The 17,195-nt window shown below is 42.3% G+C and overlaps 1 protein-coding gene across 1 annotated transcript in view; it reads right to left on the reverse strand.

Moving 5' to 3' along the window:
* Positions 1-218: 218 nt before the first annotated feature.
* Nox3 (NADPH oxidase 3) overlaps positions 219-17,195 on the reverse strand; it is a 58,078-nt gene continuing 41,101 nt past the window's right edge. The window contains exons 11-13 of the mRNA XM_036169281.1: positions 14,807-14,953; positions 11,360-11,484; positions 219-345 (exon numbers count right to left, since the gene is read on the reverse strand). Coding sequence (XP_036025174.1) covers positions 219-345; positions 11,360-11,484; positions 14,807-14,953 — 399 coding nt within the window. The remainder of the gene's footprint in view (positions 346-11,359; positions 11,485-14,806; positions 14,954-17,195) is intronic.

Consider the following 17,195-nt stretch of genomic DNA (forward strand, 5'->3'; position numbering starts at 1 on the left):
GGATAACAGAGACCCAGCTAGCCCGTTTCGATGTCTTCTCATTTGTGGCTACTTCAACATCTTAGAACCACAGTGTTTGAGTCGATTAGGCTAAAACCATACTATTCATGAAGTCTAAAAGGATTGCTGTTTGGCCCTTTTGGGGGAAAAAAATTTCCTGACTCTTGACCTCTCTGATTGCAGCCACTTACACAGTACATTCAGTTTACCTCCAGCATCTAGAAGTTTTCCTTGTTGTAATAGAAATGAACACCCCTGGGGTCCGCTGATGAGTACAAACGGCACATCTTTTGCAGAGTCTTTGACATGGCTTTGGGTCCACAGAAGAACACACCAATGCTGCTGCTGCAGGGGCGGTAAGTAAAGGAGAGAGTGTTACTTGGGCAAGGATAGCAGGAAGCCATGACAGGCCTAGGCAATTAGGAAGCAGCATGTTGGCAAGGTTATTTATTTATTTTCTTGTCTGTGCCCACTTCCTTTTTTCTTGACATCCTTCCTGCTTCCAGTACATTGCCCACACCAAGATTTCCAGAGCCTCCTGGTTCCCAGAATCACAGGAGCCCACTCAAGAAGCCAGAGGCTGAAGGGGGCTGTGAGAAAAGTACAGGAGTTTGTGATACAGTGGGTTTTGGTCAGGTGAGCTTGATCAACATCTTCTTGGATCTGTGGATAGAATATACATTCCAGGATCAGGACTTTTGACCAGTGTCCTTATCCTAGGACCTGGCTTAAGTAGACAAAGACTATACCTTTGCTGAAGGAATGAATAAATGGTCATGTTGATTATTGCCTGCATGGTCTTGGGCAGGGCTGGAGGCCTTGTATAGATAATCTAAAGAGAACAATTATATTGTGTGTTTTAATGAAAGCAAAAAAAGACAGTGTATTCAAAACGTTTTTAAAAGGGCTTGTTATGACTAACGTCTTGCTCAACCTTGTCATTTTTATAGATAATAAAATTTATATTAAAGCCATAACAACTTAATTTATTTATCCTACTAAAATTCAATTTGCAAAGAAGGCTTAAGCGAAGAGAATGGAAGGGACAGAGCATTGCTGAAGATGCAGTTTCCCAGACGTTGTCATCTCTGACCTTTGCACTTCAGAAAATAGTAGAGAGGACATAGCTTTGCATCACATCATAAGAGTGCTCCTGTCCCTTGGGACTCTGCTCCTGTGTCAACAGGGCACTGATTCAGGGGTTCATATTGTCTCCTGAAGTCAGGACACACCGACCTCTATTGGAAAGTACAAAGGCCACAGCTCTCCCCTTGTATTCAATATTATTGTGCCCTGTGGCATCTTCTCTTCCTAGTCTCCAGTATATGCTGAAGTAGTTACTCAAGTCCAGATCAGAAGTACCTGTATTACTGTGTATAAAATTGTTAGGCAGACTGTTAAATTGCAGATTCTTTGGCTGGGATCCATGAAGAGTATGTTTGGTGTGAAGCCAGGTAATATGGAGGCAGATGGCTCTGTAAGCTGTACTGCCTCAGAGAAATTCTTCAGATCCAGGGCCAGCCCACACTACTGCCTCTGTTCCTTCCACCTGGCTTTTGTTAGTGTTTGTATAGGCCTGCTCCACTTCGATTATACAGTGGCATGATTCTCTACCATATATCTGAGCCCTGTTTTAACAACATGGTTCAGGAACCATGACACCCATGGTAGAAGGGGATGGTTTAATCACATTTCAAGTTATCCTTAAAGGAATTCACCAAATGGTTTCATTTACAAATAAGAATATTTCCAAAATGTCTAAGTGCCACTTTCAAAGATATCCTTTCCATGACTTAATTTGTGAAAATGTTTTTTTTTTTTTTCAAAAGATGTTTTGTACCAAATAATTTGACTTGAGGCAATTTTCAGGTGTTTATGGAACTAGAAGGTGAATGGTTTAAGGAGGTTGATGCTGTGGGATGTCTTTCTGTATGCTGTGATTATGTGTTATTCCCACTGGCTAATAAATAAAGCTGCATTGGCCTGTGGCAGAGCAGGATGGAGGCAGGGGGGAATATCCAAGAAAGACAGGGAAAGGAAAAAGGAGAATGGGGAGAGACACCACCCTGCCACCCAAGGGGCAACAAGATGCCAGCAGACTGGTAATGCCATGGCCATGTGGCAACATATAGATTAATAGAAATGGGTTAAGTTATAAGAGCTAGCAAGAAGCCTGAGGTCATACAGTTTATAAGTCATATAAGCCTCTGTGTGTTTACTGGGACCAAATGGCTGCAGGATGTGGGTGGGAGAGACTTGTCCTCCCTGAGGGCCAGCAGGACCAGAGAAACTTCCGGCTACAGGTTGATGTCTCCATCATTTGGTTACTGCAAGTGCTAGGTACACTGATTATCTCCCCAAAGCCCTGTTGCTTCATGTATATAATCAGGAGCATTTGAGACCTTTCCTCTCAGGATCTCCTCTGCACCTCAGCTTCTCTCTGAGGATGAAAGGAGGCATGTCAAGCCTGCCTTGGCCCTGTTCTTGGTCCATGGTGGTCTCTGTGGCTGTTAGTTCTCAGATATCAGTATCACGTATGTCCACAGGGCTTCTTCTGCTCTGCAGAGTTGAACAGAAGATGGAAAGTGGGGTGTGAATGAAGGGGATTGGTCTTTTGAGCTCTGGACAGAAACATCTGAGTGAAAAAGGTCAGGCAAGGCCCTTCCTGATGAGGAGTCATAGCTTTGCTTTGGGCGTGATGTGCAGAGGTATCCTTGCATTCATTTTCAAAGGTGCTGTTATGGGTGGTGATATTTTTCCCATTAGCGTGAATGTCACCAAAGAGGTTGCCACTGGCCTGTTCCCAATGGGTTGTGACTGCCCTTTCATTTGTAGCCACGGTCACTGTTTGAGAAGCTGGTGGTGTGCTTTGATACCCTGCCTTTAAGACCCCATTTCAAAGCATCCCAATTGTGGGCTGCCAGGTGTACCACTGGTATCTCCAGTGCCTCACAGCTCTCCTGACTCTTTGAAGCTGTGGTTATTGCACTGCACAGCTAAGTACAAATGTTTCTGTCCTCAGGGTCCATAGCTGTCATGGTTATGCAATCACCAGAAAGTTCCACAAAGGCCATTCATTATCCGCCCTTGACTGTGACCTAGAGGTCAGCCCTTCTCCATCTCTCCTCACATTGCTGTCTCCAGGTAAGGCATAGTTCTCACCTGGATTTTTACCAACCAAACCTCTGGGGTTTCCTGGTCATGAATGCATCCCATAAACCACAATGCTGAGAGAATCTGCACAAAATGGTGAAGGCACAGATGTGGTAGTTCCCCCCACCCCCCTTTTATGAGGCAATGGACAAGAACAGCAGAGCCTTAATGGGATTGCTAAAGAAAAAAAATTCTTCTATAAAAATTTAATTATCCACAATTGCTTAGAGTTAAAAAAGAAGATTCTGTGCAAAAGAAATAAAAAACACTAGACACTTTATCCTCTGGTTTACAGCCTGCAAGCCGCAGAGCTTGTACACGCACATGGGGCTGGATCAAGGAGAACGTTAACGGCAATGGCCAGTCTGAGGGGCTGACTTTGATGAGAAAAGGACAGATTTCACAGAGGCTAAAAAAATGGTTAACGTTCAAGTAATTATTCTTTGCTCTGATAAACAGCAAAGAAGGTTTTTTTTTTTTTTTTTTTTTTCCTGGCTACCTGCCCCTTGTACTTGTTAAATAACCACTATGCTCTTCTCTGTGGGATTTATGTGGTTTTTTTTTTTTTTTTCTCTCAAAACAGTTGAGTAACGCCATGCATGAAAGGCATCCAAAATATCACCCACCAGGAGATTGTAGCCTAGCAGATAGATAGGAGTGTGGGTGTGTGCCTGGGAGTAATCCCACCACCTCCCCAGATTCGTGCATTCTGCTGGCATGAGCCCTTTTCTCTTTAAATTGTATGTTTGTTTTTATGTGTTGGCTTTTATGCTTGGTAAGTTATAACCCTGTTGGGGCAGACCCTAAACCCTGTTTTAAAAAAAATCAAATTACTTTATACCCTGAGTGTGTTCTGCAAATAAAATCGATAAACAGAAGCTTCCTCCGGATTTATGAAGGCTTAGGACGCGGGCACTGAGAGCTGCAAACTGTTTCAGACAGTGGACACACAAGTTCTGGTTAATCTTTCCCAGTGAATGTTTTTCATTAGAAATGCCTCCAAATGATTTATCACATAATTACACTTTATACAACACCATCTTTTTCATAACTACAGATGATAGTCCTGCCGGCCAGCTCTCTCCCTTTGTAACCCATGTCTCAGTCAATGCCCAGCAGCAACTGCACTGATTCTCTCTGAGTGTACAGTGGTCAATCTTGACTGTCAACTTGATTTAGAATCCCACCCTAGGGGGACGTCTAAGGGTATTTTCAGAGAAAGTTAGCTGAGGAGGAGGGAAGACTCCCTGAAGGGGCCTGGCTTTCACTCTGAACACAAAGGAGGAAGCTAGCTGAGCAGAGACAACCATCTTCTGCTTTCTGACCATGGCTGCAATGTGAGCAACCACCTCCTGCTTCTGCCACCATGATGAACCGCTTCTGCGGCCATGATGAACTGCATCCGCAAACTACCAACCCCAATAAACCCTCTCTCTCTGAGTCGCTTCCTGCCAGGTGTTTATTTGGTCCTGGCAATAAGAAAAGTGACTAATGCAGTGTTCCCATGACTGAGTTGTTGTTCATTTGGATCTGCAGATACCGCTAACAAAACGCCTGTGTACCTCTTCTCTGTCCCACTTTCCAACAACTGTCTCTTGACACACAGGGCTGTGTCCTTAGGATTCTTGACCCTTTTTCCTTTGCCTCATCATCCTTTGCTTGTTCATGCTTACCAGTAGATATGAGAGAATAAAGCTGCTTCCCTTAGTGGGGTGGGGATGGGAAGGAAGTAGAAGAGAAGGAGAGGGGTAGTTGAGTCATAGTATTGGATTCCAGAGAATGGGGGAACCATTTTGCTTTGTTTTGTCTTTTCCTTTACCCTCCTGTTCCACTAAGACATGTAAAGTTATAAACAACCAAAAAATATGTTTCCATAACTGTTAGTTTGCTGGAATAAAGTCATCAAAGTAAGTTTGCAGAGTAATAAATCTATCCACTATTTACTTATATCCTTAGTCTCCCTACAACAAACAATTCTAGTAATTTTCATTGAGTTTTTACTAGGATGTAACCAGTGAGCTAGATGCCCTCTGGTGGAAAAGGTACCATTTAGATATGAGGCAATTTTCCCTCATCCATGATGGTGGCTTTATTTTTCTTACAAAGCTATAATTTATTGTGTGCTAGATTTACATTTAAATTTATTTCTTTGAGTGTTCTGAACATTTTAGTCATATAATGAATGTTTAGGATACCCTGTTAGATAAAGGATCTTGTATGCTATAATCAGAATGCTAATTTCCTAAAAATATCACTTAACAACATTTTTGCACATATGCATGTACAAATGAGAATTGAAGGGTGTGCACACAAGCAAATGTGATTCCAGATGGACACATTTACTCAATTTAGTAAAAAGGTATTTTTTTTACACTTCTGAAAACAATGGGTGTCTAAAATACATGTCAGATGGATTAGAAGCCCCCACTCATTGACACCACCATGTCTGGGTTGGGTTCCTCTGTCCTAATAAGTGATGACATTCTTCTTTGTTTTTTTTTTCCCCCCTTCATTATTAAAGAAACACTCCTATTGAAGTTTTGAAAACTGGGAAAATCTTGGAAGTTTTTGTGGTAATTAATTACATAAAGTTCACACCTATAAGGCATGGTGAAGATATTAACAGATAAGTCAAAAGCAGCAAACTATAAATATTTTCCCAAGTATAAGATCAAAAACTGAAGCCCCATGGAAAAAAACCTCTTAGTCAATTAACTAACAACAGCTGAGCCACAAGGGTGAGTAGATGTACAATGTGTGTTTGTCAAAAAATAGCTAAATATGACAAAGCTATATTTATTTTCACTCTGCCTGTCTTCTTGAAAATGATTTCCTGATTTCTGAACACTTGTGTAAAGGTTGGCAGCATATTGAGAATGCTTACCGAAAATGAAACACAGCTTCCATTTCTGCACAAAACACATTTCTATAGATTAGTAAGTCCCAGGTGTCAATGCATGCATTAATTAGCTCACTGTACTTTAATGGGAGGGTGACTTGCCTTGTGTGCTTGGAATACTTTTCTGCACTTGTATAATTGAAGTCATTGGCAATTGTCACATGTCTGAGAGTTTGGTCACAGCCAGAAATGACCTCTTTAAATATGTGCTCATTTGCTAGTTGTTGATTGTCTTTAGAACTATACTCATGTTTTTGTAAATCAACTGGTATAATTACCAAAATTAATTACAGATAAAAACAGCAGAACATACTTTCCTGTTTGCTTCTTGCAGCCTTTGATCTATTTAAAAATTGTCTTTCCTGTTCCTCATTTGTATTCATTTTGATACCATCAATTTGTTTCTCTATTACTGTTATTTTTGCAATTTTCTGGCTCCCTTAGAACTTGCTCAATCCGCTTTGATCTGCTTCCCTTCAAGCTTTATTTTTGGTGCTGTTTTTCATGTTCTGTAACTTTTTTTTGTGCACTCCTCTCCCCTCAGCTCCTTTTATTCAACTCTTTCTTAGGATGGGGAACAAACTCCAGCTTTGAGCGAACAGGTAAATGTGATTACAGGGGTTTGCGCTAAGAATGCCTAGCTTTGTGCCGGTGGTGAATAGCAATGGCTGAGAGCCTACTTCAAAGGCTCTCGAGAACAAAGAATCTTTTCTGAGGCCACTAACAAATCCAGCAATTCTTCCTGACCCATCTTTGCCAAGAGATACCAGCTAATGGCAGGACAAGCCTGTCTTGTGAGAGTAGCCAAGTGGGATTGGGAACAAACATCTCCATGACTTACTTACTAAGGGGAGAACATACTGTTTATCTCTCTAATAACCATCCTGAAGAAAATTAATGTTACTTTGTCCTTTGTGCAGAGCGGTGATTGGATTGTGTGTTTCATTTCTATCTGGACAAAGGCCAGCGTATTGCAATACTTCTCAATATTAGATTTTCTTGTTTAAAAATTAGATTTTATTGGCATTCTCCTTCTGTGATTTCTTCATTAAAAGCTTCATTAAGCATAAATCTCCTTTTACACAGAAGAAAAACAAAAAATTATTTTAAAGAGGTCATTTTAAAAGTCTCCCAGAAGGGCGATGCTAAGCTTCACACTGGAGATCTGCCGTGTTCCAGGGACCTGGCATTCCAGAGATGAAATAATGATTGATTTTGCATGGATTTATCTAATATTAATTATATTGATGCTTGAAGCTATTTAATAAGCTGATGTGTTCCAGAGTCTCAAGCTTTACAAATCTGATATTAAATCTTTTTTTTTTTCCAGGTAGGAAGTAGGCAGTAATGTCTTGGTTCTGAAGTGACTTAACTCTAGGGGTCTCTTCTCCCCTGACAGATATGAAGTCATGCACCTGAGTAAGAGAGTTTATACAGCTGCCATGCTGAGAAATGCAACTAGCCAGTAAGGACAACTGTGTCCTCTGATGGTGGGTTCTGGTACGGGGTGAACTTGTCCCCGACAACAGTGACAGGGAAAAGCAACACAGTTTTCCCAACTTAGAACTGTCCTCGACTCGCAGGGTCTATAGAACAGCGTTATCTGAGCCGGGGATTGCACAAGGCTGCTTTTGCCTTTGACTTCCTGACATTCTGTGTTTCTGGCTCGCACCCTCCAAGTGAAGAGAGGTAATTAAATGATCTGATTTGAAAGGCCTTCTCTATGGGGCTGCAAACTTTATAGTGTGACAAAGATAAACAACTCAGTATCAATGCAGGACAATCGTACTAAAGACTGAGCTATCGACATGGATTTAAAGATGTACGTTTCAAAAGCTTGCAATTTGAGGTGAGGCTAGGGAGCTATCTCATTGACAAATGCTTGCTAGAGCCCAAAAGAAAAAAGTCAGGCTTGGTGGCATGTGCTTGTTATCCCAGTTGCTGGGAAAGTGAAGACAGATGAATCTTTGAAGCCCACTGACCAGCTAGCCAGCCTAATGTACTTGGAAAATGCAGTTTTAGTAAGGAGAGACCCTGTTCAAAAAACTAGGGGTGTGAGCCTAAGGAATGTCACCCATGGTTGTCCTCTGGCCTCCACACATATGTGTGCATGTCATTCCCCCTCATTTCTCTCTCACACACATGGGGCCAGGAAGTGGAAAATTCATTTTGTGATCAATGAAAATTAAAGGTACAGATTTGTCCAAAGCTATACTTTTCTCCAAAATGAGAAAATAGGAACAAAACCACCTAGGCTTTCTGTATGAGCATATAACATGATAATTTCTACATTTAAGCTTTTTAAGGGAATTGCATATGAAATTATTCCATTTTCTCTGGACAAGACCAGATAGGTAGGTGTCAGGTGAGGGGGTACTTCTCTCAGGCCTTAGAGAGGCTTTGAGAGGTTGAGACCCAGCAGCCATGGTTGAGTGTGGGCTGAGAGGACCTGAGTTCTGAGATTCCTGGGGGCAGGTTGTTGGGATAGAGGCATGTGTTTGGAGACAAAGTGGGGCTCCAGAATTCCAAGCAGGGTACCAACAAGAGCCAACACAAGAAGCACAGTAAACAAGTGAGGTGCCAGGATGTGATGGCAGGAAAGAGTTTCCAAGGCCATCTGCCCTGGGTTGGCGACTCTGACAAGGCACCTGAAGCTGAGTCCATGGAGGAGAAGCTCCATCGTGCAATGGATCCCTCCACCTCCCCTTGACTTTTCAGTTAGAAGTTAAACTGTCACTGACTTTCTTGTTAGAAATCTGCCCCTCTTAGATGGATGCAAGTTTCTGCTCACTTCTCCCCTCCACTATATGCTCAGTAGTCTTGAACCACTCACAGAACATCCTTGTATTGGGTGCAAGGCTTCTCCGGCAGGCCAAGAGCATAAGCTGTACTCTGGGTTTGCTGAGGTCTGTCTCACAGCACATGGGGCAGTGGAAGCAAGGGGACTTCACATACTGTGATGGATGCTCATGAACCTTGACAGCTACCTGATGACTCCTTCCTCACTTCCCCTCCTCACCCAACACCTGTCAGAATAGCTGGCTCTATAAAGCTAGACAGACACTGAGGCAGCCAATAAAAAGAGAATGGCATAGTTCTGGTACAAAGAAAATATAGGGAAAAATGTGAAGAGGAGCTGAATTGACCAAAAGATGGATTTATACTTACCATAAAAGAATTCTAAGAATAAGGCACTAGGAAACTATAAAGAGCTTGAAGAAGCATGGCTTCTATGAAGGAAGACCAGTGAGAAAATGTACGGACAGTCATGAAGAACGGAGACATGGTCAGAAACACAGGAGTAGATTTTTAATTTACACATAAAGGGAAGAGATAAAAACACAGAACCCCTAAGTGGCATGATTGCTAAGGTAGATAAGAGTAATGCATATTAAACTTTGTAATGTACACAGAGAGATTATGGTTCCTCACTCCCTGGATATAATGTATCTTGGGACCCTTGCCATTCTCTTCTGATCATTTATTCTATGAAGTTCAGAGTCCAATTTTTATTTACTTTTATTTTATGTACATTGGTGTTTTGCTATGGGTGTCAAGTCCTCTGGAACTGGAGTCACAGACAGCTGTGAGCTGCCATGTGGATGCTGGGAATTGAACCTGGATCCTCTGGAATAGCAGTCAGTGTTCTTAACCAATGAGCCATCTCTCTAGCCCCTGATCACTTATTCTAATATTGTGCTTCCACACACAGTTTACATGTTGATACCTTCAACTGAAGTTCTCACCTGAAGTCCTGCTTCATGTATCTCTTACTGGACATTTTAATGTTTAAGAAGTCTCTTACATGAAACGTCAAAAATGAAGCTTCCCCTATCCCTTGTCTACTGCACAGCAATTCTCACGGTCATGTCCATGTTAATAATTCTAACTTGGGCCATGCCTCAGTCCATCATCAAGTCATGCCTTCAGAAAACGTTCAGAATCAAACTGCTCCAGTGCCCCCTGCCTACCAAACTGCCACCACTGCCTGCTCCTCACTGACCTCCCTACCTCCATCCCAGGCCCAATACAGTTTGTTTCCTTATAGCAACAAGGGTGATCCCATGTCAGTCTTGGACTTATACCTCTAAGTGGTTCTTCTCTGGGAATCCTATCCAAAGTCTTATGATGACTTGCAGAAGTCCCCTGACACCTGACCTAAATGCCATCTCTTGGGATTCTTCCTCTTATCTCCTCTGTTCCACTCACTGCCCCCCTCCCCGCCCCAGTCATGACAGGAACCATGTCCCTGGCCTCAGGACCCTGGATCTCGCTTGATTCTAGTTGCCCACACGGCACATTTCTTTCCCTCTCTGTAGTCTTTTCTCAAATATGAAGCCAGTGTCAGTGCATGGTTATAGACGATGAAGGTCAGGACAAAGGATGACCTAGGAGTGAGGATGGATAACTCTCTGTCTCAGTGACTTACACTTTACTAAGCTCTTCCACACTGCCTGTGTGTTAACTTATGAAAACAACCCTGAGCTTGAATTTATCACCCAAGCCTTACATTTTTGCTAGAAAGAAAGATAAATTAGGCTTCCTTGTCCAAGGTCATGTAGATAGAAGCTTCTAGAATCAGGAGTCACGGGTTGTACTGCAGTCTTCTGGCCCCAAGGCAAGGCCCTCCATGCATTACAGTTTGTTCTAGAGTTATGAGAACAGTAGTAGCAGTTGAAGTCACAAAAACAGCAGCAGCTGCAGCAGCAGCAGCAGCAGCAGGGAAAGGTTCCTCTCATTTGTTTTTGTGGAAGCCTGGGAGGCAAGCACTTTTATTGACAGTTTTTAGAGGAGGAGACGGAATTAGCACAGGGTAGTTAGAGGACCCGGCTCTACCAGCAGGAATGGTAGAGCCAGGACAGGCACTTAAATAGCCCAGCTCTAGATCTGGGTCCTTTAGCACCCTGCAGAATCCCCGCTTTGTCTGAGAAAACTTTTGCTTTTTGCTTTTCTGCTAGACGTGCTAGACACGCTGTAGCGCTGGATAGAATTGAATTCTCTAGTTGGGTAATTAGAGACTAACTGTGCTCCAAAGATTTTTTTGAAGGCATATGCTGTTTAAGAAATACCATCTTTAAATTGAGGTTAAGTGTGAAGATTTTCAATGTAATCGATAATCGTCTGAGTCTGTCAGGCAGTTAAACAGAGGTTTGTGGTTCAGACAGCCATGGCCATATTTTCTAAGGTAGATATTTTATCTCAGATTCTCAATTCTGACTGCAGACGAACTTTTCTTCCCAGTGACAGCTTGTCTAGACTTCAGGGGGGATCCTGGCAGGCTAGGGGAAGGGAGCGGGCCTTGCTCACCTGGGGTGATTGTAGGCAATCTGCTTGAATTCATCATTCCAGTTGGGTCTCCCATAGAAGGTCTTCTGCTTTAAGCCTGTAATCACATCCAGGCTTTCATCCCAGTGTAAAGCTATGTGAATAGCCTAAGTTAAAAATTGTAGTATCAGTTGATATTAAAGAACAACCATAAGAACCATCTATAAATAAAAGATGAACTCACTATCATCATTTGTATATTTAAAATATTTTTTAACAGGGCTCGAAATGGTTTATTAGCAGATGCCTCCAATGTACTTTAGGGCAAGTATCATGTCTCATCTGTCTTTGTATTTATTCTTGTTGGCACAAAATGCTTCCCTGCATATAGTAAATATGCAAAGACATAGCCTGGAAAGGATGGTTTTCTTTGAAAGGATGAGAGTGATACTGTAAATGTGGTTAAGGGAAAACACTGAACAAGTTAGTTTTCTTTCTGCCAAACTTCTCAAAAATCCATCTCTCCCTGCTGTCCCCATTCGTTTAATATTAAATCTAGGGGACTTGAGAGGGGCATTTCCAGATTAAAGTGCCATGAAATGCTCAGGAGGAAGCTAGGTCTTACTATGGGATTTGCCTACTGAGTTGACATGGTTGATGGACAGTCATTCCCAGATATTAGGACTGCCCCCTCCCCCAGATACCAAAGTCTGTAGAGGCTCAAGAGTATTTGTGTGTAACCTACCCACATCCTTTCATATATTTTAAATCATCTTTCTGATCTATAAAGCCTTACTACCATACAACTATTCGGTAAAGAGTTGTTGTCCCATATTGTTTAGGGAATAATGTGAAGAAATTAAGAAGGATTTATATTTTCAGTGCAGATATATTTTTAAAGATATTTTCAGTCCTTGGTTTGTTGAATTTACATATGGAACTCAAAGATATGGTGATCCAACTGTATATTATTAGGTTTCAACTTGATGAAGGTGTGATAGGACACTGGAGCTCTGTGAGTGACTGACTTCAAATCCAGTGAATTCACCCAGCCCTTGTATAATTAGGGGCCTGTAAATAAGATCCTGGGGAATAATAATCCTTATAACCACATACTAAAATAGGACCATTGGCTTCAGCCCCTGTGGATTCTAGAAGCTACCTTGTTCTTCCCAATTTGGGTATATGTACCTTGCACCACCCTGAGAACCATCCCCAACCCAGGAGCTCACACACCAATTTTCACCTCACCCTCTAACTCTTGATAGTTCTAGCAGTTTGAATGACAACCCTCAACTTCTGCAGCGGCTTCCTTCTTTGAAGGTGACTTGCCTGAATGGTTCTTTTCCTCGTCAAAGAAGGCAGCCACTGCCAGAGGTTCATATCCATGTCACAGTGGCTGTCCACACACCAGTGGACAGAGGCAGACTGGCCTTTGGAATGCCAGGCTCCAGGGAATTGCTGTCCAGCCAGTCTGACCTTAGGTAACAGTGCTCATATTGCCAGAGTTTGGAAACAGGACTCCATGCAGCGTGAAGATGGGGAAATGGAAGAGGATGTGGACCGGCATATTAGAGAGAGGAACCACTAGGAGCAAAAGACTTGAAAGCCTGAACGCACACAGCAGGATGCACCAGCATCCATCAGTCGACAGCTCTGGGGCAATAGGAAAATAGTGAGGCTCTTCTAGAAAGAGGTCAGGCTAAGGAGGTCCCCAAAGTACTTGTTAAGACATTACAATTTTATCTCATGGGGGAAGAAAGGCCTTCCATACTTATGTCTGTGGGCATGCCCAATCTCTGGTGTTCAAACATTTGGAATTCTATTTGTTCCATATTTCTCAGCCCACTGTTCAATTAGTCTCAAACTCTTTTGAGTTGCCCTTCATAGTACCTCTCCCATCTGTCCCCTCTGTTCTTGTCAAGTTGCCACTTCGGACGTTGTTGGATTCAGCTTCAGGACCGGCTATTTCTAAAACAGCCTCTCAGTGCCTGAGTTACTGACAGAAAGCACCAACGATTTCTTTTCCTTAAATGTTGAGATTAGTGATTTCCTGCTCGAAATCTGGAAATGTGAAGAATTTCTGACATGCCATGGGAAAACTTAAGAAGCTACCAACTTTAATTTACTTTCATTTAGGAAAAAAAAAAAGTATATTTTATATCTTAGTCTTGAAAGGGGCAAAGATAGGGCAGGGCAGGGTTCTGTTGTCATACAATCCACTTAGGAGTTCTGTTTAGAGAATCTGAGTCTCATAAATCCCAAACAACAGGGAGTGGCTAAGTGGATGCTTGGGACCAATGTGCCTTAGAAGTGGTAGAGCCACCCATGGGCTGGGAAGTTAAAGACAAAAACCGTGGCTGTGTTCACCAAAGGGATCATCAGTCAACAATCCCATTGGGATAGGGAAAATGTTTGTTTGGAAAGCATAATTAACACTATATAATTCATTAAGGTCTATCAAGCCTAGTTCCCAAGAAACCTGCAATTCAAATTATCCCAGAGGGTTAAATATCTAAGGAGGACTAGAATTTTACACTTTACACTTTAGAATTTCCACCAGGGTCTTCTCATTTACAGAAGCACAGAGCCAAGGTACAATGAAGTTGAGGGGGGCGGGCATTCACAAAATAGCTAGAGCAATCATTTGTAAATTTGGTGATTGGTGCAAAGCTCTTTGGCTTAAACATATTTCCCTTAAAAGTATATCAATGATACCATCTATGTATTCTCTACAGAAAACACTGTTTAAAACACAAATTTTATAACCTAGTATAATGGCTTTGTTAACTCCCATGTTTGTGGAGTCCAATTGGATTCTGATACACTAGTCATCATTGACATACTGACCGTGATAGTTTTTTTTTTCTTAAATCAGTATTAGAATAGTGAGTTGATACATAATTTTTGCCAGACTCAATCTTTATACTCCATGACTATAGTGGCTTGCAGAACACCTTCCCAAGCAGAAGGTCATCTCAGCTTCAGATGAGAAGATACACTGAACCCGCTTTCTGTGAACCCCCTAAGAGAGAGAACTCTCTATGCAAGTCCTGTGTCCATACTAATTTTCTGGGCCACATGCTTTTCAATATGAAAGGCCGGATAAAAGCCACAGGGAATCTTCTCTGTTTTACTCTGAGCAGCATAGAATCAGAACCAATTAGGAATTCAACAGATGACACAGCCAATTAGTGACAGTCACCCATGCCACTCTTGAAAACGACAAATTCAAACTTTAAGATTCCTAATATCTGGGTTGTTGTTTATTACCCAACATGTTTATCTTTCTTATTCCACAGTAAGATAGAGAGAGGTCTTTTTACTGCTATATCTTAACTAGTTGTTTCCAGTCTAGTTTGGTTCTGTTCTTCTCTCCCTTTTTAAGAATTTTAGAATAATTATTCAGTGTTGCCTGATAAGCCCATTATCAAAATGTGTTCTTTTAAGAAGGGATGCAGCATTAGAGATCCTGGGTTTTACAGGTACCTGGTTTTCATCCCAGCCAGTGAGAAATAGATGGTAACTCAGCAAGTGAGCCTTCCCTTGCTCACTCATCCGTGTTTCCAGTGAAAGTAACAGATCGGCAAACCACTCAAATGCCCTGGCATCTCGGCAGATCCAGTAGAAGTATACCTGTCAGGAGAGAAGGTGGGAGGCTTATCAGTCCTTCTTTCCACAGTGTGCTGATAATCACAGGCTACTTTATGTCCATTAAATAATTTGAGCCCAAATGGGCAGTTCTGTAAAACCACACGTTTTTCTCTACCAGTGAACCTTTAAAGCATCATAACATGATTCTCCCCCCACACCCCCACACATGGTTTCTCTGTGTAGCTTTGCGTATTTCCTGGAACTCACTTGGTAGCTCAGGCTGGCCTCAAACTCACAGAGATCTACCTGGCTCTGCCTCCCAAGTGCTGGGATTAAAAGGCGTGTGCCACCACCGCCCAGCATACTGTGATTTTTTTTTTGAAAAGAGAGAGAGAGAGAGAGAGAGAGAGAGAGAGAGAGAGAGAGAGAAGAGAAAAATCCCATTGTGTTTGAAAAGGCCCAGCCTGAATTCAAGGAGTCAGGGTTTCCGTGGGCTGTGCCAGCCTCTTTGGATGAGGATCAACTTTCCACATTTCTGGTCGGCCTTCTTCTGAACAAGATTAATAATCATAACTCACGGTGCCTTTTATTGCTCCCCAAAGGGGATACGCTGCTAGACCAGCCCCCTTCATCTTTACTTATGACCTATGCTCAAGATTTCAACTCTCTTCTCCAGAGACCCCTCCCCCGCAAAGGGTCGGGCACCAATCCACTTCACCAGCCACAGCCTCTGGAGAATGGAGATTATGGTACTTGCAGAACGAAGTCTCACAAGACAGAAATTTCCTTTCAGTGAGACATATCAGTGTCCTCGAAAGCCAGTGAGTGGAGGCTGTGCCTGTGTGTGGACTGATGTAATAAAACTGTTTCTGGGAAGGGTCCTGTTTTCATTTACTTTTTTTTTGAAACATTTCTCTCCCGGTTGAGCAAATGGCAGGTGACAAGAAGCAATTTGGGTTTGCTAAATGAAAGGCTTAGCTTTGTGCTTTGAGTTTCAAATAATTGTATCTAGAAAAAAAAAAATACAGGAGACAAATTTGTTCATTCTCTGGATTCCACTCCCATGTGTCTACTACCCCTGATGTCTATCCAAAGGGACACCTGTGGGGCTCAACAGTGTCTGTGGGGCCTTGTCCCCACTCCAGGCACTGTCTGGTGTGTTACCACCTGACACATGCCCTCCAATGGCCTGTGTTTGCTTCTCCCTCTCTCCTACTCTCTTCCCCTCCCCCCATCAGCTTGCAGGCTCACCGTCATACAATCAGATTTATAAATGAGATTTAATTAGTATCACAAGGAAAAGAAAAATTGCAGAACGTATTTCATGGCTGAATATCCTGCCTGTTCCCAAATTTATTCAGGTCTTTGCAAAGTCAGCAGTCAGGAAGAGCAGGAGGTGAGAACCTAAGACCTCCTTCTCAAAATCAGAGGTTGCATATTTTTCTGGATGGCTTCTGCTCAGGTGAAACTCAAAGTATTAATCCATGGAGACATGATCCCTTAGATGAGTGGGTCTCAACTTGTGGGTTGTGATCCCTTTGTGTGTGTGTGTGTGTGTGTGTGTGTGTGTGTGTATGGTTGCATATCACATATCCTGCCTATCAGATATTTATAATTCATAACAGTAGCACAATTACAGTTATGAAGTAGCGTTTTAACCACAACATGAGGAACTGTATTAAAAGGGTTGCAGCATTAGGAAGGTTGAGAACCTCTGCCTTACACCTTAGACACAATTACCACCTCTAAAAGACTTCTCTCATCTTCCTAGCTGTCATCATTCCCTGGAGTGTATAGTCCACAGTCCCTCCAGGTAGCTTCAAAGAGTCCTCATGAACAGAAGGCAGTGCCTATCTACTCACTCACTGGTTCACAAATGCTTATGCAATAATTACTATGGGTAGTGACTAGTTTACATTCTGGAATTATGACAGTGAACAAGACAGACAGGCAGACAGATAGCCATATGTGTAAAATGCCCATTCTCGGAATTGTTGTCTTGGAGAAGGAGGGTGATGTGTACATACTTCCAGTATAGAATATGTCAGATGGTAATCAGTGCAGTATAGAGACAAAGCAATCTGAGAAAGGTCATGATGATGACTCCAATGGCAAAGGGACCTCACTGAGGAGACACTTGAGCACAGCCATGGAGGCGAAGAAGGTGTCGGATGGTGTTCTAGATTCCTTCTGTTGCTGTGATAAAAAACACTTGAATCAAAAGAAACATGATGAAGAAAAGGTTTATCTGGCTTCAGGTCACGGTCTCTCATTGATGTAAGTC

Source organism: Onychomys torridus, chromosome 19 (genome assembly GCF_903995425.1).
Source record: "Onychomys torridus chromosome 19, mOncTor1.1, whole genome shotgun sequence".
In the NCBI taxonomy this organism is placed as follows: domain Eukaryota; kingdom Metazoa; phylum Chordata; class Mammalia; order Rodentia; family Cricetidae; genus Onychomys; species Onychomys torridus.